This window comes from Peromyscus maniculatus, chromosome 14 (assembly GCF_049852395.1).
Source record: "Peromyscus maniculatus bairdii isolate BWxNUB_F1_BW_parent chromosome 14, HU_Pman_BW_mat_3.1, whole genome shotgun sequence".
Taxonomy (NCBI): domain Eukaryota; kingdom Metazoa; phylum Chordata; class Mammalia; order Rodentia; family Cricetidae; genus Peromyscus; species Peromyscus maniculatus.
The window spans coordinates 44516929-44540580 of NC_134865.1; the positions used below are offsets into that span (position 1 = coordinate 44516929).

The 23652-nt window shown below is 41.3% G+C and overlaps 1 protein-coding gene across 9 annotated transcripts in view; it reads left to right on the forward strand.

Annotated features, from left to right (window-relative positions):
* Lrrc9 (leucine rich repeat containing 9) overlaps positions 1-23652 on the forward strand; it is an 80664-nt gene that overhangs the window by 17557 nt on the left and 39455 nt on the right. For 3 of the 9 annotated variants that reach the window (XM_016008983.3, XM_042260773.2, XM_076550858.1), the window contains exons 9-16: positions 354-535; positions 1448-1579; positions 7866-8042; positions 8356-8488; positions 15045-15177; positions 17606-17728; positions 18719-18834; positions 22118-22330. In XM_016008983.3, the coding sequence (XP_015864469.2) occupies positions 354-535; positions 1448-1579; positions 7866-8042; positions 8356-8488; positions 15045-15177; positions 17606-17728; positions 18719-18834; positions 22118-22330 (1209 nt within the window). The remainder of the gene's footprint in view (positions 1-353; positions 536-1447; positions 1580-7865; positions 8043-8355; positions 8489-15044; positions 15178-17605; positions 17729-18718; positions 18835-22117; positions 22331-23652) is intronic. The other 6 variants (XM_042260772.2, XM_076550861.1, XM_076550860.1 and 3 more) reach the window with 3 other exon arrangements.

A 23652-nucleotide genomic window follows, 5' to 3' on the forward strand; every position in this document is an offset into this window, starting at 1 on the left:
TAAAATCTCATTTTTTGAGGTTTAAGGTTTTATTCACACCCAAACCAGCACTGATTGTAATTTCACTTTGGATTTTGCAAACATTCCATGGTCTATTAACGTCCTCACTGTCGGTTGAGAGACCACCAAGCGTCCTCTTTCCAAACCATCACTTGTTCAACAGATGACGGATGAACTTGCACCAAGGTTGAAGTCACCCTTTGACTGTTATAAACCGGAACTTCCTATTACCTAGATTTCTACTTTGATCATCTAAACTGACAATAAATCTCACTACAAAATGAATATCTGAATCGAGGCTTTGCCTTAATGTTTGATTGTTAATTTGCTCTCTGGTGTGTTGTTGAAAACAGTTAGAACGGGAATTGGCTGAACTCAAAGGACCTGCTAAAGGGCAAAATGACAATGCACCGGAGGCCGAGAAACCCAAGACTAGCGAGACTGTTGCACAAGAATCAGGTCTTCAGCAGAAGATCCTCACCAAACTGACTGCCCTGGATGAGAGGGTCACATTCTGGAACAAGAAACTAAATGAGTAGGTTTGGTGAACTGTCTGGTCATTCAGATTGAAAATATAAAATAGTAACCATATTGGGGGGCAAGAGTTGAGCTCAATTCCCTTGAGAAATGGGAGGCAACAAAACATGACCTGTGTTGGCGCTTGGGCTCCTAGGACCCCCACCCGCTCAAGGCTGGGCTCTGGCTGAGGCCATTTTCAGGTGAGCACCGTGAGCTTCCTCCGCTCAGCTTGCTATCACGTCTGTTTCTGTCCACAAACTAAAAGAAAGCAATTGGGCTTTCCTTAGTTCAAAAACTCAGCCAGCAGACAAGACCCGGCCAGGCACGGCCACGGCCCTTGCATGGTTCACACTGCACTTTCGTTCACTGGGCCGTCGAGGAAAGAAGTTGACTGGCCCTGTAATGATATTAACAGGATTGTAACATTTGGGGGTAGGAGGTTGCTCCATGCCAAGTGACCCTAAACCAGCCATTTAGACGTAAGTACCATTGGTACTGACATGGAACTGAGGATGCTGTGTTACCATCTCGGTCTGTCTAGGACTTGGCCCCCATGTTCTTAGATCCAGGCAGTCTCCTTAGCTTTCCATACTCTGAGGGAGGGTAACAAAATCCGGGGTTATTTTCACTGCCTGACACAGAGTATCTCATTCCTGGGTTAGCTGCTAACATTAACCTTACTCATCCACTGGAAAGCAAAAAGTAACTGATATTAAAATGCATGTTGCAATACATGAACGAATTGAATACATGTTACAGTACATAAATGAACTGAATACATGTTGCAGTGCATGAACAAACTGAATACATGTTACAGTACATGAATGAATTGAATACATGTTACAGTACATGAATAAACCTCTGTGCTTGAATACTGTGAGTTTTCCATATCATATACATATCTGCATGTGTATTTTATCTCTGGTAGAATTGAAGCAATTTATCATATTGAAGTAAAACAGAAGAGGAAGAGCCACGGCTTATTGACCCCATTTTTGCTGACCGAGCTGGAGACTGTGGGGAACATCCATTTTGAAGAAGGCACGCGAGCTGATGACTGGTAAATCTGAGCTTTGAGAGTAGCTTTAAAGAGAATTGTACTTAGGACCCTGAGCTGGATGATCAACTTATAGAGTGTCTTATTTGAAAATAGTTTTTATCAAAATAGCCATCTGTTGAAAATTTGCTATTGCATATTTTCCATCAGTACATTTGTCCAATTGCTTTATTGTAGTGAGCCAAAATCTGGACACCTCAACAATGCTACTCTTTGCACATTTTTTTTTTTTGGGCAGGCAGCAGAAAAAGTGGGAAGTGTATAGAAATTTGAAGAAAAAGGTTATGTTCCACTGTTGTCCTCTCGCATGTTTATAACGTTGCAGGGTGGCTGTAGCCCTGGATTCTGAATCCTGGCTGAAAACCAGAACAGACCTGCAGCAGACTTGGCAGCAGCAGGTTGCCACAAGGGAGGGCCATCTCATGGCTGCCCTGCAGGCCTGTGGTCAGGGTGGCCACTGCTGGGAGCTCAGCAGTCAGCCAGCACATAGTCACTGTGTGTCAGGAGAAGGCCCGCAAAGCCAGGCTTCAGGCTGTGGGGTTCCCTGCAAGTGTCACAGCCGGCAGGGAAGCAATCCAGCTGAGGTAAGGATGACACTTGGTTCAGTCTGACATAGGCAGCCAGGCTGGATCAAACTTCTGGAGTCTGATACCAGGCAGTTTATTGTAACATAGTTAAACACAGTACCATTGGGAAAAACAGCTTCTTGATGTAATACAATCGCCGGTGCACAGGGAGGTGTAGTTATCTCAAAACTTAATTAGAAGTACGTGTTGTTTCTTCTAAGAAGAAGGGTTCTAGAGACAGGCTGCATGTGTTACCTTAAGGGTGCAGGAAACGATCTGCCACAATCTTGGTCATACAGATAGCACAGAAGTCATGTGGGCTATTAGCCACTTCCAACCTTGGTTTTGAGAGGGTTTGGGGGCGGGGCTAGCTATACAGATAGTGTAAGGATCATCTAGACTATTAAATACCTCTGGCCCTGGTTGTGGGAGCTTGATATGGCCTGGTCCTTCAGATAATGCAAATCACCTAGACTATTGACCACCTTCAATTCCTAGCCTTCTGGGTGGGAGAACAGATTTTACATCTTTTCTTTGAAAAGACAATCCTGGATGCTTAACATTCCTGGTTTCCCCAATGATCCATGGGTGCAAGAACTTTGTGCTCCCAACACCAAGTGAAAATCCCACACAAAGTTGGAGAGGACCACCAGAGACAGAAGTAGAGCCTGGTCATTCATACCTCAGAACCATGGCCTTCCTGTCAGTGAGATAAGCAAGCAGGTGTGTTGTCTCAACTAGAAGACATGATTAGAAACAACCCTTAGAGAAAAAGAAAGCCTTGATGAAAACTAGTATTCATTATGAGTTTCACATTTCTGAAGTCATTTTCTCAAACCGAAATGCCTTTGACACAACCAAAGGTTGCCCTGGAACTATATTGGAGACCTGGATATGTGCAGAGTCAGATGTGTAGAACTACAGCATGGGCTCATACATGGCCCTAGAGTGCAGTGTTACCTGACATCAGCAGCAAGGCAGGTTCTTATGTTTATGGCACACGATGCCAGGGTCTCGTCAACGTTTAGAAACAACATGTGATTGCCAAGTATCACTTAGATCAACAGCTGCTTTCAGGAGAGGTCTTTACCCTCATGAGTAAAAGCTTGGATTCTTGGTTGAGAAGTGTAAAGAGCTCTCCCCCTAAGGGAGAAAGGGGCTTTTAAAATACATTCTTCTATACCAGTGGATCTTTTCTACCAGTGAATTTGCCCTGCAATTATGTTTATTTAACCACAATACTTGGTTTTTATGTACAAAGCCATGAAAGACGTTCATGCCAGTTCCCACATAGACAGGTCTTGGTTTTTCAAATGCACGAACTCAACGGTTCTATAGGTTGTAAGATATAGTCTTTATTTATATTCACTCAGCCTACTTAAGAGTAATAGACACTAGAACTTCCATTAGAGATAATAACGTAATTCTGCTTCTGTTTAACCTCTTAACAAAACAAGACAGTAAAAAAAAATTTAAAAATAAAACCACCAAAATACCATTTCTGTTATTATGGCTTTTAATGGGTTTCTACAAAGCATTCATTTGGATTTAATAAGGATCAGCTTGATCCATCTTAAGGAGGTAATCAAATGTATATTGGCAGAATTTCAAGGCCAGTTACTTGCTTTAAGTATTCCACATGCTTGGCCATTCAAGGTCTGCTCTCTTATGTATGATATAAAAAGAAAATCACAACTAAAATGCTTCAAATATCCAGGTGCCTCATTTCTGTCTGTTTTATTTAAACATTAACTTCTCTTCCATCAATACTCTAAGGCCAAGGATCTCTCCTTAAATAGGAAGTGCTTGAGTAGAGCTAGGTTTTCTATTAGAATAACTTGTATTTCTTCAACAGAAGAGAAAAAATCCCTGCAGATTTCTAGTTGTATACCATTCACTGTTTCTCAGCATCATTTCTTTCATGAATACATTTACCATGTTTTTCAGTTTCCAAAAGCTTCTTATTTTATATACATGCTAGTCAAGTGGCGGGTTGCTGCTGTTAGTGCTGTCATTTTAGAAGCAAATTATTCCTCTGTGTATTGCCCATTGAGTAACTCATTTGTTTCATGTGACATTCAGCAAGTGGGGACTCAGAGGCATGAAAGACATGGTCCTTGCCCTTGAGACGCTTACAACATCATTACAGATGTAGTCTAGTTAGAAGAAAAATAACCTGAAAGCTCCAGGAAACAATGGATGAGTGACCCTGTGAGCTCCTGGGGGAAGAGAGAGGCTTCACGTGAAGCCTTTAAGTGAAACCTCTGCCACAGGACTGGGTTCACAGCCCAGTACACAATTATTAATTGAAATCTCTCTATCACTTCATAGGTGCTCATTTCACAATCCCATTTTTTAACATATGATGATTTTCAGTAACTGATCTCTTTGTATTCATTTTTATTAAAGTATACTGTTAATGAAAAATAATAATTTTGGGGTCCTTTTCCATACACATATGTAGTGCACTTTGATCATACCTGCCTCTCACATTACCCTCCCACTTCCCAAGTCTATATTAAGAGATTTGGCTATAATACTTACGGAGCTATGGCAGTGGGATGTCACGCTCTACACTCATAAGACAGCACCTTAAGTCTGCCATCCACTAAAGATTTGTCTAGAATCAGGAAGTGAATTTTCATAGATGAGACTGAAAATTTTGGGGGTCATTTAAAAGAGTATGTGTTTAACATCCTAAAACATATGTGTATGTTTTAATGGAGTATCTTAGTCTGCAGTGTGTATTAGTGTGAAGGCTTACACATTCAGGCCACATTGAATGAGTGAGGGTCATGGGCAGTGAGGAGCCTTCAGTTTCCTCGGTATTGAAATACTTGGTCCATTCTTTCTTCCTTCCATGGGTTTTGTACCTAAATATTTTCCATTTTCTTTTCATGTTTTTCCTTGATGGTGTCTTCCTGGACTTTTACAAATTATTCCTTGCTTCTCTCTCTCTCTCTCTCTCTCTCTCTCTCTCTCTCTCTCTCTCTCTCTCTCTTTCTCTCTCTCTCCTCATACCCTTCATTCCTGTCTGTTGGACATTTCTATCTGGATGTTCAATTGATGAGGCAACCTCAACAAATACAGAAGGAGTCCACTTTGAGATAACAGAAGAGAAAGGTCTTTCATCCAAACTGCTTGTGTGATCTTGAAATACCATTAGGCCCTTGAGCCTCATGTTGGAAATGAGAAAATAATCAGATAGGATTAGACAAAATAATATGAAAATACTTAGCATTCGATGTTATGGTTTGGTCTCAGCATTTTCTTGTTAATCCAGGCTGCACAAACACTGAAGCCATTTTTTACTTCATTCTTTCCCTCAGTTTCCATATCCAGTCAGGAACACATGCTGTCATGCTGTCATCATGCTATTCAATCCACCTGTACACCGGTTCTCATAGCGTCCTGCCTGGACCACAAAACCCAGCATGGCATCTGCCCAATGATGCGGTGTTGGCCAACCAGGAAAGCTCCTGGGCATTCTGTAAAATGACCCTTGCTAGCTGGCTTTTACTCAGAAAGCACCTTGTTAAAGACAAAATCAAATGGAAGTCCTTGCCTGTGAGTTTCCAAATTCCTTTTAGACCTTTCGTCTGAGGTGGTGCATTAACTCTTTCTCAACTATCGTCACTCTTTGTGGCTGATCTATGTGCCTCACTGTTCTGGGAGCAAGGCCTTGGGCCTCCCTTTATCTTTGCTACACACACACACACACACACACACACACACACACACACACACACACACGCACATAAGACCTGTGAGAGGATTCTATTTCATGAGGCTTTCTGTCTGTTTCTGGTTCATACATTTCTGAGAAACCGATCTAGAAGTTTGATAGTCTGTCCATCACTGCCACGATTCTTGAGAACACTGGTGCTCTGCTAAGAAGCCCACTGAATGATAGGAAGTGTCTCTGCAGTGCCTGGAGAACTAGCTCCTTTTGGAGTGTAGGAAGTGAACTACTGAGAGTCCGGGCAATTCCTGACATGTTATTTAGAGGAGACTTGAAGAACATAGATCCAGCAAACGGTCCCTTTATGGGAAGGGCCAGTGGGTTTCTCACCCTAGATGTTAATGTGGATACTTAGTGCGACCTCTGAACTCCGGGCAGACATTGTACTAGACTGTGACACTGTTCATCTCTGTCTGCTCTACTAGATTTGGACTCTTCTGGATTACCTAGACTTGAGAGGCAGGAATTCTGCCACTGAACCACCATCGCTCCCACAGGATTAGCTAGACTTGGCAAGTTCGGTTTTTTATGTTAGGAGAACAGTGGCCGGCAGTCCCTGCCTATGCAGATTAAGCCTCTAGCAGTGGAAGGTGGGGTTCTCTAAGCTAGGAGTTCAGATATTGGGCTCACAAACCACCCATCAGGAAGCGTCCCTCTGTTGATTTAGCTCTCAGACACATTCAAATGATTATGAGGTAAGTGTATCCCATACAGGGTCACTTGCTTCCTGTTTTTCAATCTCATCTTAATCTCCGTCTTGTACAATTTTAAAACAAAATTGTAATTTTATGAGAATGGCCAGATGAGGGCAGCAGAGAGCCGACCAGTCGTTGAGCGCTTCCTTCCTTGTTCTTGAGGTTCACAAAGCTACAGAATAGTCCACCTCTGGTTCGCAGATCCCATTTCTTCCTGGAAGATCTTCCTAAGACTTCAGGAAGGCGCCCTGTGCACTCCTCACCCAAGGCATCTCTTGCAAGTCTTCATCAGTTTAGAATTTGCTATATTTATGGTTCTATATAGTTATTGTATACCCACTCCCTTTGGAATATAGGCCTTAGGAGAGAAACCAGAGACACTGCCCTCTCTCACTCATGTGCCCTAACTTAATTAGGAGGTTCTTGTAATAGACACAGAGATAATGATTCCAACAAGGACAGCACCAGCGGTGATGATGACCCGGGATCTGGTTCAGCATGCATCTTAGATGTGGTGGCAGGCATGCTGAAGGATGAGATGAGGAAGAATGAGGAAGAGTGGAGAGGAGTCACTCCTGTGGTTTTAAATGCAGGTTGGGGCCAGATGCTGAGCAAGTCAGCTTTGAAAGGCTTCACATACTCTAGCGGGTATTTTAGAAAACTGTCGGATGCTCAGATCTGGGTATTAGAGCTAAGTTTGGGTAGAATGAATATTTGCATATGACTACATGCCAATGAAATCACCTGAGGAGAGTGGAAACAATGTTCTGGTTCCTGGGGGGGAATGCAACCTTTCCAAGTCTGTTGGAGGCATGTAGCTCAAAGGGCTTCCCTGATTACAGAAGGTCCTAGGTTCAATCCTCGGCACCATTAAAAATGTAAAATAAATGAAAATTTTAAGAAAGACTCATTTCAGGGAGTCGGGGTGGGGAGGGTGGGGAATGAAGGGCATATGCAGTAGGAAGGCAGCCAGGAAAATAAGGTCATGCCAAAGCCAATCAAACAGACTTAGGAAGGAAAGAGTATTCGGTCAACATAGCCTTTAAGAGGAAGAACCAGATAACAGATAATAATAAAAAAAAAAAAAATCTTACTGTGTTTCAAGTTTTAGCACCTTTTATTGGTTAAATATGCCAATTGGAACAAAAATACAGTTACTGTGATCTGATGAAGTATGTTTAGCAAAACAACCACAAAATAGGAGCTGTAGCTCTTATTACACGTGCTCTGTGTCCTTCAGCGTCTTCTGTTGTGTGTATGTGTGTGTGTTTTGTATCCCCGCATAGGTTTAATTCCTGCTATGAACTAATTCTCTCACGTTTCTGTACCTGGGACTTCAGAGCATATGGTATCACAGGAGTGAAAGTCAACCGCGTCATTAAAGTTAACAACCGTATGCTGAGACTGAAGTTTGAAGAGAAATTCCAAAAGTGTTTGGATCATGAAGATATGCATGATTTGGAGTAAGGGTCGTTCCTGTAACCAGTGGCTGTACAGAGCCTGCCTTTGATCTGTTTCGTTTGGGGGGGGAGGAGGGAGACTATGAATAGCCTGTTTTAAAAGTTAACCGTATGAAAAACACACCCTGCTAGTAAATTGTTCTGGTCCTGCATCTTCCACGGCTGAGACGGCTTCATGATTTGTCCACACTGGCCCTGTTTTTTGAGAGTAGGGTAGGGGCACTGGAGGTTTAAGTGACTGGACTACCCGTTGCAAACGGGAGGCTCACCGTGGGTGCACAGTTACCTTACCTCCCTCTGTCTCCATTGTTCTGAGGAGCTATCGGAAGATGCTGGAGTGTCTGTTTTATGTCTTTGATCCTGAAGTGACGGTGAAGAAGAAGCACCTGCTGCAAATCCTTGAAAAGGGATTCCAGGAGAGTGAGACAAGCAAGGTAGTGTCCGTCACTGTGAGTAATCCTCTCGCTAGAGCCCATGGTCCGCCACCGGTCCAGCGTGTCTCCCCGTCCCTGCGTCCCGGGTGATAACAAGCTTCTGCTCCTGTTTCCCTGGAAGCTTCCATGGTAGACAGGCACAGAGAAGGACGGCACAGGAAGTCCATTTTTTGTTTGCCTGACTGGACTTCATCCTGCTTGGAGTCTTACCTTTACCGATGACTTTGAAATCTCCTTATTGAACTGGCTCTATTGGGAACCTCCAATATCACTGTCAACTCTCCGTGTTGAAAAACACCCCATCAGCTGACTTTGTGCTTTTTAATTGTCGCCCAGGTTTCTTTTCTCCTTTTCCTGCCGCTGTTTCTTTCCTTTCTACTTTTCTGTCCTCACTGCTGACACTACTTCATCGCTGGGCCCCCGAGCTCCAGCACGCCCAGCCCACTTCCCTGCACTGCCCCATGAGGGGACTGTAGCCCACTGCTACAAGCACTGCTTCCAATGCACCTCACATCGTGGCCCACTGGGTTTGAACCCTCACGTCACTCCTCTCCCGATGTACCATGTCACCTGCCTCTGCCCACTTCTTTTTTCACTGTGTAGCCACAGATGACTTTGAACTCCTGATCTTCCCATCTCCACTTCCCAAGCGCTGGAGTGAAAGGCATGCACTGTCACACCTAGTCTATACAGTGCTGGGGACCAAAAGGGGAGCTTTGTGTGTGCCAGGCACACTCTACCAACTGAGCTGCGCGCCTATCTCCTGTGCCTGTTTCTGTCTATCCTGTAAATGAAAGTGATAGTGGTATATATTTTGCAAAGTTGTTGATAGGAATTAGTTAAATAGTATGTTGAAATGCTCTTGGGTAATTATATACCAAAGTTCATGCATCATTTTTAAACATTCAAAGAGTAGAAATAACCCAAATGCACATCAATCAATAGGTGAGAGATTAGATAAAAAAAAAAACTGCCATTAATTTACAGTAGATTATAAAGAGAGATATGAAGAGATGAGATTCTGCAATATGAATCCATACAACACAGAAGAACTTTGAAATCACCATGTTAAGTGAAATAAGCCAAGGGGAAAATATTGTTTAAGTACTATACCACTCAAAGGCAGAGATAAAGAACAGATATCACCAGGTCCTGGGGTAGGTGAGGGACAAAGACTTATTCTTTATTATGTACAGAGTTTCAGGTCAAGTTAAGGAATTAGTTTTGGCCATGGATGGGGACGATGGTGTCACAGTAATGTAAATAACCAATGACACTGTATTCTGTGCTTAAGAAACAGTTAAAATGGTCAGTTTTATCTTGTGTATATTTTACCATAATAAAAAAGAATGACCAAAAAATGTATTCTGGAATTGGGAAGACAGTTCAACTGGTAAAGTCTTTGCTTTGCAAGGTTCTGAATTCCATCTGCTGCACCTGAGTAAGCCTTGGGCATGGTGGTAAATGCTTGTCAACCCAGCTCTGGGAGACAGGAGAGTTCCGAGAGCTTGCTGGCCTCCAGTCTAGCCAAGGGCAAGTAAGACAGATCCTGTCTCAAAAAATAATGTCAAGAGTGATAGGGGGACACCTCTAGTGTCAGCCTATGTCTTCCACATACAGAACACACACACACACACACACACACACACACACACACACACACACACACACACACGGGGGGGAGGGAGGTTGGAGAGAACTCTGGGGAATGGATCGGAGGGAGTAGGAGCAGATGGTAGGCCACTGACTTAGAGAGCTACTGTGACAGCCCAGGCCACAGGAGGAAGTGATTCTGGCAGGTTAGTGAGTATCCTCGTGGTGACTTCCTGAAAGGAAATAAGAAGGAAGTGAGGAATTTAAGGTTCTAGAAGGCAGAGTGAATGCTCACATTCACTCCAGAGAACTCTGAGCTATCATGGAAACAGAAGGTGGGGTGAGGATGCTCACTCACATCCTCCATGTGCTCACTGCCCTCCAGACACTGTGCTGAGTGGTTAATGCCCTGCCTCTCCTGAGAGACAAACTGTCTCCTTTAATTCTCCTGATAGCTGTCTGTGCTGCTCTGCTAACCGAGGCAATCCCCATCTTCCTATGAATACTGAGCAGTGGAAGCGAGGCTAGTCTAAACCCATGTGCCGAAAGTTTAAACACCAGCTTTCCTAGTGTGAAAAAATGGCTCTCATTTCTTGGGTTGATTATGTGTTGAAATGACAGTATTTTGGATATACTCAATCAACAAACTGGGTTATTAAGGCTTATATGAAAAGTCCTTGGATTACTGCTTAGAACATAGATGTTTCTGATATTTTACCATTATGATCTGGACCATAAGACACATCAGTTCCTCCCTCTGGCTCCTTTTTCAAGCTCTCCTTTGGCATCCATGATTGTGCTTGCTAGTTTTATGTCAACTTGACACAAGCTAAAGTCAGCTGAAAGGTAGGAACCTCAATTAAGAAATACTGCCATAAGATGGGGCTGTAGGCAAGCCTGTAGGGCATTTTCTTAATTAGTGATTGATGGAAGAGGGTCCAGCCCATTGTGAGTAGTGCCATCTCTGGGTTGGTGGTCCTGGGTTCTATTAGAAAGTAGACTGAGAAAAGCCATGGGGAGCAAACCAGTAAGCAGCACCCCTCTGTGGCCTCTGCATCCACTCCTGTTCTAGGTTCCTGTCCCTGCTTGAGTTCCTGTCCTGACTTCCTTCGGTGATGAACAGTGATGTGGAAGTGGAAGTGGAAAAAAACCCTTTCTTCCCCAACTTGATTTTGGTCATAGTATTTCATCACAGCCATAGTAACTAAGACACTCATGCTACACTATTTCTGTCCTTCTAACTTGTGTGTGTGTGTGTGTGTGTGTGTGTGTGTGTGTGTGTGTGTGTGTACCATGTGCATTCAGGTGCCCTCGGGGGTTGAAGTTACAGGCAGTTTTGAGCTGCCATGTGGGTGTTAGGAATCAAACCCAGGTTCTCCAGAAGAGTGGCAATTGCTCTTAACCACTGAGCCATCTCTCCAGACTTATCCTTCTCACACTTGGTTGTCCCGCCATCATTTTCTTTTTGTTCCTTGCCTCTACACATGGGAATACTATGAGGTTAAAGTTTACAGTCTTTACAGGCTTCTCTCTCCAAATGCCATCAGTTACTTACCTTGAGAAGATCAGAGGAATGAGAGCACTGTCATTGTGAAGCACCCAGAAGACCAGATGAGCTAAATGTCTATACCACAATGGCACCCAGTGACTAGAGATTAGCACTTGGGTTCTGCATCAGGAGACAGGCTCTGATAAGTAGTTTGGACAAGAAGCATGTCTTGGGTTGCTTGTGTTTTATACACCAGCAGGCTGGAACAGAGAAGAAGAACCTGGCTTCAGTCTATGTTCCTGTAACCAGATACAGCAGGTGGCCAGATGAAGTGTGGGCTGTACTCAAGAGTCTCCTAACTCAGCACCAATTTTCTCTCTGGTAAAATAATGAATCCTCATTTCCTGGGCCAAACCTTCTCATCCTTCAAGACTCAGCTAAGGGTGTTCTTCTCTCTGTAGCTTTCCCTGATTCTTAAACAGTTGAAACCCTCTTTCCTAATTTGCAAGTTAAATTTTTCAAGTCAATTAAAATGAAGAACTAGACAAAAAAGAACAACCAGGCCTCTCATTCCAGCTGCCTGCAAGTCTGAGACAGGAGGATTGCAATTTCAAGTCCTGCCTAGGTTTCTGACCAAGTCCAAGGCCACTCTGGACAACTACCTGAGACCTTGTCTCAAAATAAAAAATGAAAGGAATCCTGGGATTATAGTTCCATGGTAGAGCATTTGCCTAGCTAGCATCGGTAGACAAATAGGTTCAGTCCCAAGTAAGTGGGGGAGAGATGGCAAACTGTATACAACTCAACAAGTCCTTGAACTTCAAATTTAGATTTACATACACTTGACAGCCTTGTGTGTAGGGCTTAAATCTTCGACAGTGAAATTGACCCTCTTAGAAGTCTTGGCCCCAGCCATAACCACATCTCATTCTACTTTGGATGGTCCTGAGATTCTTAAACATCATCTTCAGCCCAAGAGCCACCTAGCTTGTAGGAGCCTTCTTGGCTCCCACCAACTTAGGCTTGGCTTTGCCCAAACATTTTTGGCAGTAGTTTTAAACAACTAACCTTCACTGAATTTCTGTTGTGTGATATTTTGTTTGTGTTGTGACAAGTAAAGCACTTGGAAAGGCTTACACCTTAAGATCCCAGCACTTGGGAGGCTCATACCTTTGATCCCAGCACTCGGGAGGCTCATGCCTTTGATCCCAGCACTTGGGAGGCTCATACCTTTGATCCCAGCACTCAGGAGGCTCATGCCTTTGATCCCAGCACTTGGGAGGCTCATACCTTTAATCCCAGCACAATCAGGAGGTGGAGACAGGAATATAAGGCAGGTGGAGATAGGATCTCCCCCAATTCAGTCTGAGGATTCATAGAGGTAAGAAGTCTTAGCCGGGCGGTGGTGGCGCACGCCTTTAATCCCAGCACTCGGGAGGCAGAGCCAGGCGGATCTCTGTGAGTTCAAGGCCAGCCTGGGCTACCAAGTGAGCTCCAGGAAAGGCACAAAGCTACGCAGAGAAACCCTGTCTCAAAAAAACCAAAAAAAAAAAAAAAAAAAAAAAAAAAAAAAGAAGTCTGTAGTGGCTGTTACTCTGCTTCTCTGATCTCCAGGCAAGCTTTATTTGTCAGAACACAAACAAAAATCATACAACAAATTTCACTCAATTTTCCACTTAGTTTTCAAAGAAATGAATTTCTTGCTTTTTGTTTCATTGCTTTCTGTGTTGTGCATGGTTTCTAGAATAAGTACAACTGCTTGACAAGTTTAAGAATAAAATTGGCCGGGCAGTGGTGGTACATGCCTTTAATACCAGCACTTGGGAGGCAGAGGCAGGAGGATCTCCGTGAGTTCGAGGCCAGCCTGGGCTACCAAGTGAGTTCCAGGAAAGGCACAAAGCTACACAGAGAAACCCTGTCTCGAAAAAAAATAAAATAAAATAAAATTGATTGGCTCTTGGTCCACATGCATCAGGCTGGATAGGATGAAGTTCCTCCCTGATTTTAAAGGGAGCATCTTATCTTTGACCGCCCTTGTGCTGCAGGTTAAAGAGCAAGAATGGAAAACTCTGGCTAACCCTCCAAATTGCTAAGCACTGAGTTCGTTGAGTAGCAATCCCTTGTTATTCCAGAACTTTCAATGTGCTGCAATGCCATCATTTGTACACCTTTCTCTACTAGTGCATAAGGGCAAGGACTATGATTATAGACCAAATTCTCAGTAAAATTGTACTGAATGAGCGGAAGATGGTCATAACTCCTATGTATGTATGTACCTTAGTACATTTTCTGCTCTTAAATAATTTTCCTTTAAATTTCTCTTTGGATTCCCTCCTGTCTTAAAGCCCAAGCCACCGGTCCACTATTGCTTTCTACTCATTTAAGAAGGGTGCCTTGTCTGATGTATCTTGAGATGTCTTATATTTTTTAGTTCCTGTTCATAGCTCCTGTCTTCTTTCTGTCCCCTGGGAGCCAAGCTTAGAGTGAAGTTTCCCAGTGCTATGCACAGAGACTGTAACTAAGCACATAGTGATGTTCACTGCAGAGTGAGAAGATCATTTGCTCAAGTGTGGAATTTGTAGTCTCAGCAATGACGCTTTAAGTGTTTGGTTTTTTAAAGAACTTCTTTAAGTAGCTTTGGGTTTCAATTAGAAAAAAAGAAAAAAGAAACCTCTGTGCATGTGGTGTGTGTGTGTGTGTGTGTGTGTGTGTGTGTGTGTGTGTGTGTGAGAGAGAGAGAGAGAGAGAGAGAGAGAGAGAGAGAGAGAGAGAGATTTCAGAAAAGACATAATTCTAAATAATTTTGGCTGTTACTCAAAAACTAATGAAAAATTTAAAATTCTGAGGTTGTGACAAGGACAAATAAATCTGAGTTCAAATCATGACTTTGCCAATTGCTACATCCATCTTTAGATACTCATATAATCTCACATCGCTCTAATTTCTTACTTAGAACAGCGATCTATTTGCTCTTTAGAGTGGTCTGTAATTATTCCTGATACAATTTGGAAGAAGTGAAGTTTGTCACACAAAAGCTGATGTTTGTGCACAATTAGAAACGTTTTGTTTCTGGAAAATCTTGTAGACTGTATGGTATACATGGAAAAGAACAGGATCCTTCCCTGATGTAGTACCTCACCTCCATGGGGCCTCCTTTTTGGAGTTAACAAGAGTTTTCCACAAGTCCGTGTTAAAAGCTGTTGAGCCCGCACCACATGGTACTGTGGCTGCTCTTGACTCTGGCTGGCTTCCTGGGAGCAAATTTTGTTCCTTATCACTTCTTTATAGACCTATTTGCATGTGAATTTTGAATATTTAGATGAATTTGCATAATGAAGCTGCACCTGGAGGTTATCTATTTCTCTGCAGATTGCCTTGGCAGATGCAGACACATAAAATGAGAGCTATCTGCAGTGAAGTAGGGATATTGTCAGTTTTGTTTAAAAAAAAAAAAGAAGTAAGTCCTCAGATGTGTTTTCCCCTTTACAGCCCCCTCTCAGAAACGAAGCCGTTACCCTTGTGAACAGCCTCAGTATGTGTGAGTGCCCCCGGATTGAGTTCCTCCAGCAGAAGTGTAAGGAGGAGATGAGAAGTCTGGCAGACTGTGACCTCTTCAGACACGGTAATACAGACAGTGCTTCTGAAGTCGCTAGTCCCTGCTTCCTCGGTCTCTTCCGAATTGTCTTCGTTCTCGGTTTTCTCCAAGAGATTCTGTCCCAATTGTTTTACGTCATTCTCACACTATAGTGCCATGTTTCTATCATGTTTCTATCATGTTGTTGGCGCTGTCAGCTAATACTCAGTGTTTATTGTGTATCAGCCTTAGGAAGAAGCGTCTTTGTTACTCAGATATTTCATCCACCTTACACACGCTTTTCAGAGTCTGTGTTTGTTCATGTTGTGTTGCACCATAAGAATGAACCCAGAGGTCTGTATGTATATTTCTTTACACACACTACCTTCACAAGAAAGAGCAAAGAACTGGCTTGTGTGTGAAATAGCCAGATAAAATAGTGAGGAAGGTTGGACTCCACTGATCTGAGTCATCACTCTGAGGTGGTAAGAAAACCTGATTGACTTGCTGTCGGCAGGAGACAGGCTGGGAGGCATGTCGATTAGACATTGTTCTCTAGAAGGCAAGCTGCATGCTAATGTATTCAGTTACTAAATACTATCCTTGCACTTAAATAGACATCAGCATTGTCGGGGTGTTCTGTGTAGCGTGGGTCAGTTGAAGGAAGAAGGCACTCCAAGATGAAATTTTGGGGCCTATGTGTCAGGAAGGTCCAGCCTTTCTAATGGACTGAACCCTGAACAGCCATACAAAGGCATATTTATTGATTATTACACAAAGTTGTTTTTTGGGTAAAGTATTTCCTCATACCAAGGTCCCTAATCTAATCTATATGTCTCACTAAAGGAAAGCATCACATTTCCTCATGACTTTAGTCCTTTATTATGCATCATTTGCAATACACAATAATCCAAGAGCCTCGGGTGTGCCAGGGTGTCTGGTGACCAAAGCCATACGAAGGCTGCAACACCCCTTCAGTAAAACAATTCTACAAATCAGGGAAAACAGTCACTGTTTTCCACAAAGATTCTTTACTGGTTACCACACTGGTCCTTCAAGATCAAAGTACTTCTAGAAAACAACTGTTCACTCTAATGTCTATCCCAGATACAGTGACTCTGCTAAATTCCAACAACTCAGGGTAAGAACAAGAACCAACTTGCAAGACGCCTCTGGAAGGTTTTATTTCCAGGTTGGGAGAAAGGCCAGTTTATCAAGCCTTCTCTTGCCCCGCCTTCCACCGCTTATCCTTAGTTCCCTATGAACTAATTTAGTGCTATTGTATGTCAGGAACTGCTTGGTTTGTCTGAACCAGTTGCTATGTCGTGCCTGCAAATACCGATAATCATGTGATCAAATACAAAGTTACAGTTACTATAATAAGTATAAATATGAAGTATTGATACATACAATAAAGAGAATAGATAATCAGGCTAGGGATTAAGGGCACCTATTTCTTTTATCTCTCAATCACCAAACTGACCGAGCATTGGATAGGCAGCACTTTGGTTTGTGCTCAGTCAGGACACCTGCTGTGGTTGGAGCTGTGGCATGGTAGTAGAATGCCTGCCTGGCCTGGCATGCCTCAAGTTTTGGGTTTAAGCCCCGGCAGCACGCATGCACTTACTGTGTCTTTGAGACTAGCCTTCCAGGATCCAGCCCACAGTTCCTCGGGGATGCTTCATGGCCAACTGTAAACTGTGCCTGATTTCCCCTTCCTTCATGTAGTTAAATAGCATCAGAAACTCCAGCTGATTGCAAAATCAAGAACTCTTTCCTTGAAAAACTCTGACACTTTTAAATCATTCTTTTCCATTCCCATTATTAGAAAAACTTCATATTTACTATTTACTTAATCCTCTCAAATTTACTATTTACTTAATCCTCCCCAAATGCATTTTCTAAAGCAGGTTCTCCTGATTTACATTTTGTATCTTATGTATGGTGAAAATAAAGAAACAGGACTAGAGAGATGCCTTAGTGGATAAGAGCATTGGCTGCTCTTCCAGAGGACCAGAGCTCAGTTCCAGCATCCACATTGGGTGGTTCAGAACCACCTTATAACTCCAGTTGCAGGGAATCCAACACTCTCTTCTGGAACAGACACTGTACTCATGTACACAACCCACACTCAGACACATTCATATACACATAAATAGGGATAATAAATAAAATTGTAAGAGTCCTGTTTCTGCCTTCTAAGTGCCAGGATTTTAAGTGTGAGCCACTGTGCCCAGCACTTAAAGCTGAGTTCACTGCAGTCACGAAGCTCCTTTCGTGACCAGTTCATTTCTTTAACAGATATGCCTTAGCTCCTATTTTGAATCAAGTTCTGTGCTGTGTACTATATAGTAGCAAGCAAGATAGGCATCTCTGCCTTTACAGGACGTTATGTCATGCTTGAGGTTAGTAAAGATTACACTGGAGATGGGTTAAGGTCGTATTTGCTCAATTATGTCTCCTTTTCCACATTTAGGCACCATCCTCATTTCGAAGGTTTTCCTTGGCCAGAGTGTTCAGGCTCGTGAACAGGAGCCCATCAGTAAAGCCAACTACCCCACGGTTAACTCGGTGTTCATGCCGCAGAGACATTTGCTAGGTATGTCTGCCAAAAAGAAAAATGTGTGGTTTCATACCTCTCAATACAAAGCATCTCTACTTAACACAATAGTTTATAACATAGCTAATGATCTAACCTCTACGTAACAAGACCTATAAACTTTTCTACAAAAACCTACTTCTGGATACTAATGATTGTTCTGTCACATCAATGAGATGTGTGTGTGTGTGTGTGTGTGTGTGTGTGTGTGAGAGAGAGAGAGAGAGAGAGAGAGAGAGAGAGAGAGAGATATTTCACCAATTTTATTTATTATTTTACATACCTACCCTCGACTCTCAGTATCTGAGGAATTGTTCTAGAGTTTGCACACACACACACACACACACACACACACACACACACACACACCACCTATAGATACCAAACTTCATGGATTCTCAAGCCCATATCAAATAGTGTAGTGTATGCATATCACCTATATAGTCTTCCTGGGTACATTACACCATCTCAATATTGCTTTAATACCTAAGTCAGTACAAATGAAAGGCTGCAAATCATGACTGTGTCCAATGTTCCAGGAATATGACAAGAAAAAAATCTGTACATGTTCACTACAGACATTTTTCTAAAAAAAAAATATTTCTGCTTGGCAGTTTTTGAATCTATGGTTGCAGAAGCTATGGAAACGGAGGTTTTCATGTGTGAGTGTGTGCATTGTGTACACACAGGTGTATGTGTGTATTAGTTTTCAAATGATTAAAATAGGAACCTTTAATAAAGGTCTTAGAGTGCTCTATTTATCAAAACTCCATGGTCATTTATTCGTTGGTAAAATGCTAAGCATAAGCATCAACCCTACTCTGGAGAAAGAGCTGTAATGGTTCTGACATCCATGTTGGAGTACCGGAGCATTTTTATAACTGAGAAATTGGTGGTAGGGCCTTACTGTTACTTCTTCATCTGTCCTGGGGTAAAAAGGTTTACTGTATTTTGAATGTTTGTCTTGCTTGATTTTCTTTTTTACTCTAGATTCTATCCTGGGACAAAGACATTGTGATTGTGGCTATCGGCAGTACAAGTGGTTTGTCTTTGACCATGACCTTGTTTTGCCAGAGTACATCGTTGAATTTGAGTATCTCACAGTGGTACGCATTGCATTGTTGTCCATTTTTACAAGCAGGGATTCCTTAACTGGGAGTTGAACAACAGAACAGTAGTGTTATGCTGAGCTTGTATTATATGTGCTTATTCATGCTGTGTGTGTGTGTGTGTGTGTGTGTGTGTGTGTGTGTGTGTGTGTGTGTGTGTGTGTGTGAATGTACAATGGCTGTTCTGTAAAGGTCTGCATTTCCAAAGCATATCGTTATGGTACCTGAATGCTTTTGTTATGTGAGCATATTATAGGAGTATTATACAGCGGTAATATCACTGGGAAAGATTCAAAGCCCATGGATGCCTATAGAGTAGACATGGGAAGCCGCTTCCCCTTAACGTCCTGCCCCTTCTTTGCCAGCGCATCCACCTAACAGCTCTGTGGGTTTGTCTGCAATCTTTTTCGGTTGACGTAAATGACAACACACAGTCTTAGCTAGTAGAATCAAGCTCTACGCCTTGCTTTTCACAGTACATTGTGAACATATGTTGTACACAGATGTGTAATTTCTTCTTCCTGTGGCTGTATACTATCCAGTAAAACTCTGATTCAAATTCTCCTGTGTTGATAACAAATATGTTATATGTAGTTTTAACTATTTAAAATTATATCTGAGTGGAGATTATTTATATATAAATCTTCATATGACTATAGAAGTTCCTATGCAAGAGAGATCTATTGAGAAAAATGGAAAGTCAGCAGCTATAGACATTTAAATTTTTGACATTGCCCATTTCCTCCACAGAGGTTGGACCGTTTTACACGTGTCCCCCAGTGTGGCAAACCCTGTTTTCTTGCATCCTTGCCAGCATGGTACCCTATCAATTTTTTTCCATTTTCTTAAGCAAAAATCAGAATATTTCAAACTTCATATGCTTAAAGTTATTCACAATATTACAAGTCATCTGTTAAATTCTTGGGTCACTTCTGTGAGACTTGTTTTCATATTGATTTTTACAATTATATACTGTGGATATTAATACTTTATAGTGCAGATATTTTCTGTTGTCTTTTAATTTTACTTGTAACAAAAAGTTAACATTTTAATTTGTAACTTGTGAATTTCTCAAATTTCTGTTTTCTTAATCTTCCCCCATGTGGATTCTTAATTTTTTGTATCTTTTTTCAAAAATCTTATAACAAGTATCCTGTTTTTCCTCAGTGCTTATTTGGCCTATTTTAAAACTTTCAGCTTTTCAAACATTACCTAGAATTACCTTACATTGTGTGATTTGAAGGATTAATCCATTTGTTTTCTTAAATATTAATGGATACTATCTGCTCATTGTCCATTTTGCTATGTTTTGAAATATTCTCTCTCATTATAACTACTTTAAATTTTAAGGAATTCAATCTCTTTTTTGTTCCATTGATTGATTTATCTAACTTTGGACTCTAAAGACCTTTGTTTTGGTTAAATATAACCTTGATAATGTGTTTTAATATAGGATAGGATAAATTTTCTTGCCCCATCTTTTAAGAACTTTTCTTAACTATTCTTGAATATTTTGTTTCCTAAGAAAAATTAGAATCATCTCAGCAGTTTCCATTAAAAACACCTTTTTAAAAAATTCTTGACCATTTTCCCCAAACTCTAAATCAGTTTATCAGTTCTGTTTTAAGATTTGATTGAAAATGTATTGAGTCTGAAACTTCATTTAGGATGAAGTGTGTGTGTGTGTGTGTGTGTGTGTGTGTGTGTGTGTGTGTGTGTGTGTGTGTGTGTTATTTGTGTGTTTGTGTGTGTTGGTTGTGTGATAGATGTGTGTGTGTAGTGTGTGCACATGAGTGTATGTGTGTCTATGGAGGCCAGCATAGGACATCATCAGGTGTTTTCTTCTATTAATAAGTCCACCTTGTTACTTTGAGACAGGATCTCTCACTGACAGAAGCTCACTCAGCACTTAGGCTAGGCAGGCTAGCTAGCAGCTCTGGGGATAGCCCAGCCTCGCCTCCCAGTGCTGGGGTTCCGGGCACACATACCCATGCTCAGCTTTTTATGTGGGTGCTGGGGATTATCACTCAGGTCCTTGTGCCGGCACAGCAACTGTTCTTATCCACTGCACTACTTCTCTAGCTCTGAATTAATTATTTTGAATCATTTGTCTTCTTGTCTAGAAACATGATGGCTTACTTCATTCATTTGAGTATGTTCTTATATATTCCTCTCTATATATTTAATACATTGTATTAAACATAATTCTGGGTATTTTATATTTTTTTACTGTTCTCACAAGGGGATTCTACCAGTCAAGCACACAGAATAATAAGCAGTCTTTCATTAACTCACATAGTGAAGAAGCCAAGAGAAGGGCAACCCAGTTTAACGATGCCAGCAAGACATCATGCTTGCCTGGTCACCACTTGAAGAGCTCTGTAATAACTGAGTTTTGTCTTTACTTCTGAGAAGTTGTCTTCTCTTAGTTCCTTTGATTGTTTCTTCTTATCAGTTCTCTGTTAAGTCTTCTGAAATCCACACTGGGAGGAGGGGGCTCTGAACTCACATTTAAAAGATGTAGAGGTAACTTTCTATTTTTCTCTCATATTGCACCTCTTAATTCTTTGCTCTGAAATATTTCCTCAGTACTGGCCTCCAGACTGACAATTTAATCTGTTGTTATATTCATTTGGCTTCTTAATATTTACTAAGTATTTTTATTTTGGTAGTTGTTTATGTATTTATTGTAGTATTTATCCTATTCTTTTGCATAGTGTCTTGTTATTTTATTATAGATTCCGTATTCTCCTAGGTTTAAAAAGTATACTCTGGTTAATTATTTTGTGTTCTTCTAGGGTCAGCTCCATTTGTTCACGTAGCTCTTATTTGCTCATTCACAGTTCCTGATGTAACTACTTACCCGGTAACTACAGAGAGTAGTTTCCTGCTTTCATTTATTTATTCCAAACATTCCATTTCTTAAATGTTATCATCCGCATGTTTCTGCTAAGAAGTTACATTTCTGCTCTTACCTGCCACATCAATCCCTTCAGCTTCATGTCTGATCATTTCTCAACCCTTGTTTGTGTTCTTTGTCATAAAATGTTTTAAATTTATCCTCTGTCAGTTTTAAGAAGTCTTTATGGATGAGAATGGACACATCCATGCTTAGCTCATAATCTTGATCTATGCTTATATATTTGCTAAAAGGATTTTTATTATCCTAGGTATGATGTTATTGTATAACTGCAAAAGTCAATTCTTTTCTATATAGCATATTTGGTTTTTAAAGTAACAAATAATCAACTGAATTTTCAACATTTGAAATATTTTTTAGGTCAAAGTTCACTCTTTATTTTCTACATTAAACACTGTTATTCTAGAAGAAGGCAAAAAATATTCTGAAGGATTAGTATTCTCACAGGATTTGAAATTTGATGATGAGGTTATGAAGATGGAGCCCAAGATTAAACCCCGCCCAAAACTCATTAGTTTGGATGATAAGACGATAATTTCCCTTGCTAAGACTAACGTTTACAGCCATATTGTGGTGAGTATTATGAGAATAAAATGGGAAAAAGAAAACTTGAATTTGAAGTTTGAATCTAGTTTATGGAGTCTAAAGTTACTAGGTTAATATCTCCTGTTGCCAGGAATCATATAATTTGATTGAAAAGTGCCCCACCCCTCTTCATGTGTAGACTAGACCAGGGTTCTCCAGTAGTAACCAAGTGAGAACCACGTGTGTCTTTTTAAATTCTCCAATGACTTTGTCACAATCTTGTCAAGGCAAAATTCGTTTTAATGATACATTTTATTTAGCCCAAATATGTAAAATATTTCAACATGCCATCATTATTAAAATTTATTAAGGAGACATATTAGTATTAAGTCTTTATTTTGGAGTGTATTTTCTACCAATACCATGTCTTAATTCAGTCTAGTCACGTGTTGGACGTTCAATAACCACATGAGGTGGCTTTCCAGGCAGCCAGTGCTTTTATTCTGAATGATCAACAATCTCTCTTTAAATGATTGAGGTAAAAGCAAAAAGTATCTAATCCGCGTCTGGTATTAATCAGTGGGTACAGGAAAGCTTTGTCTTTACATGTGTGCCAGCGGAATTTGAGCTACTGATTAGAGTGACATGCATACATTGAGTTGACTCTGCTTGAGATGGTAACCTACCTGTGTTTCTGACTTTGAGTCTTACCAGTTTCAGATGTGCTGCTACCGTGATTTCCACACTACCCCCATCTCTGATCTACTCTACTGTCATAGCCTTCTAACCAGGCCTTCTCAACTCTGCCATGGCAGTTCTGAACTCCAGGAATTGCCACTCACCTTGTGGTCTGCTAGTCAATATATAACTAAATAAAATTCAGGGCAGGAAAGATGGCTCAGCCAGTAAGGTGCTTGCCACCAAACCTGAAGACCTGTGTCACAACTCCAGAACCACATGTGGAAGAATAAACCTTCTGCAAGTTGTCCTCTGACCGGCACATGTGTGCCATGGCACACACATCTACATATAAATAACTAAGTGGATGAATAGATAAAACAGACATGGTGTCATATTTCAAAAATCAATAGGAGGGAGGTTCTGGGAGGTGCAACAAAGCCCTGCCCCAATGCCTGCTTCACTCAACCTCGCATAATCTTCTCAAACTGCCAATCGGATCTTGATAGTTCCGTCCCATCTCAGATACTCCTACTTAATATCCTCAAATGTTTTGCCATTACTCTGAAATGGTCCCAAAGTCTTTAACTTGGCCAATAGCTTATAGGCCAAGTTAAAGCTGTTGACACAATTTCTTATCAACCCAGTGTTATCTTAAAAAAAATTAAAAGTTAGACACAAACATATCTTGA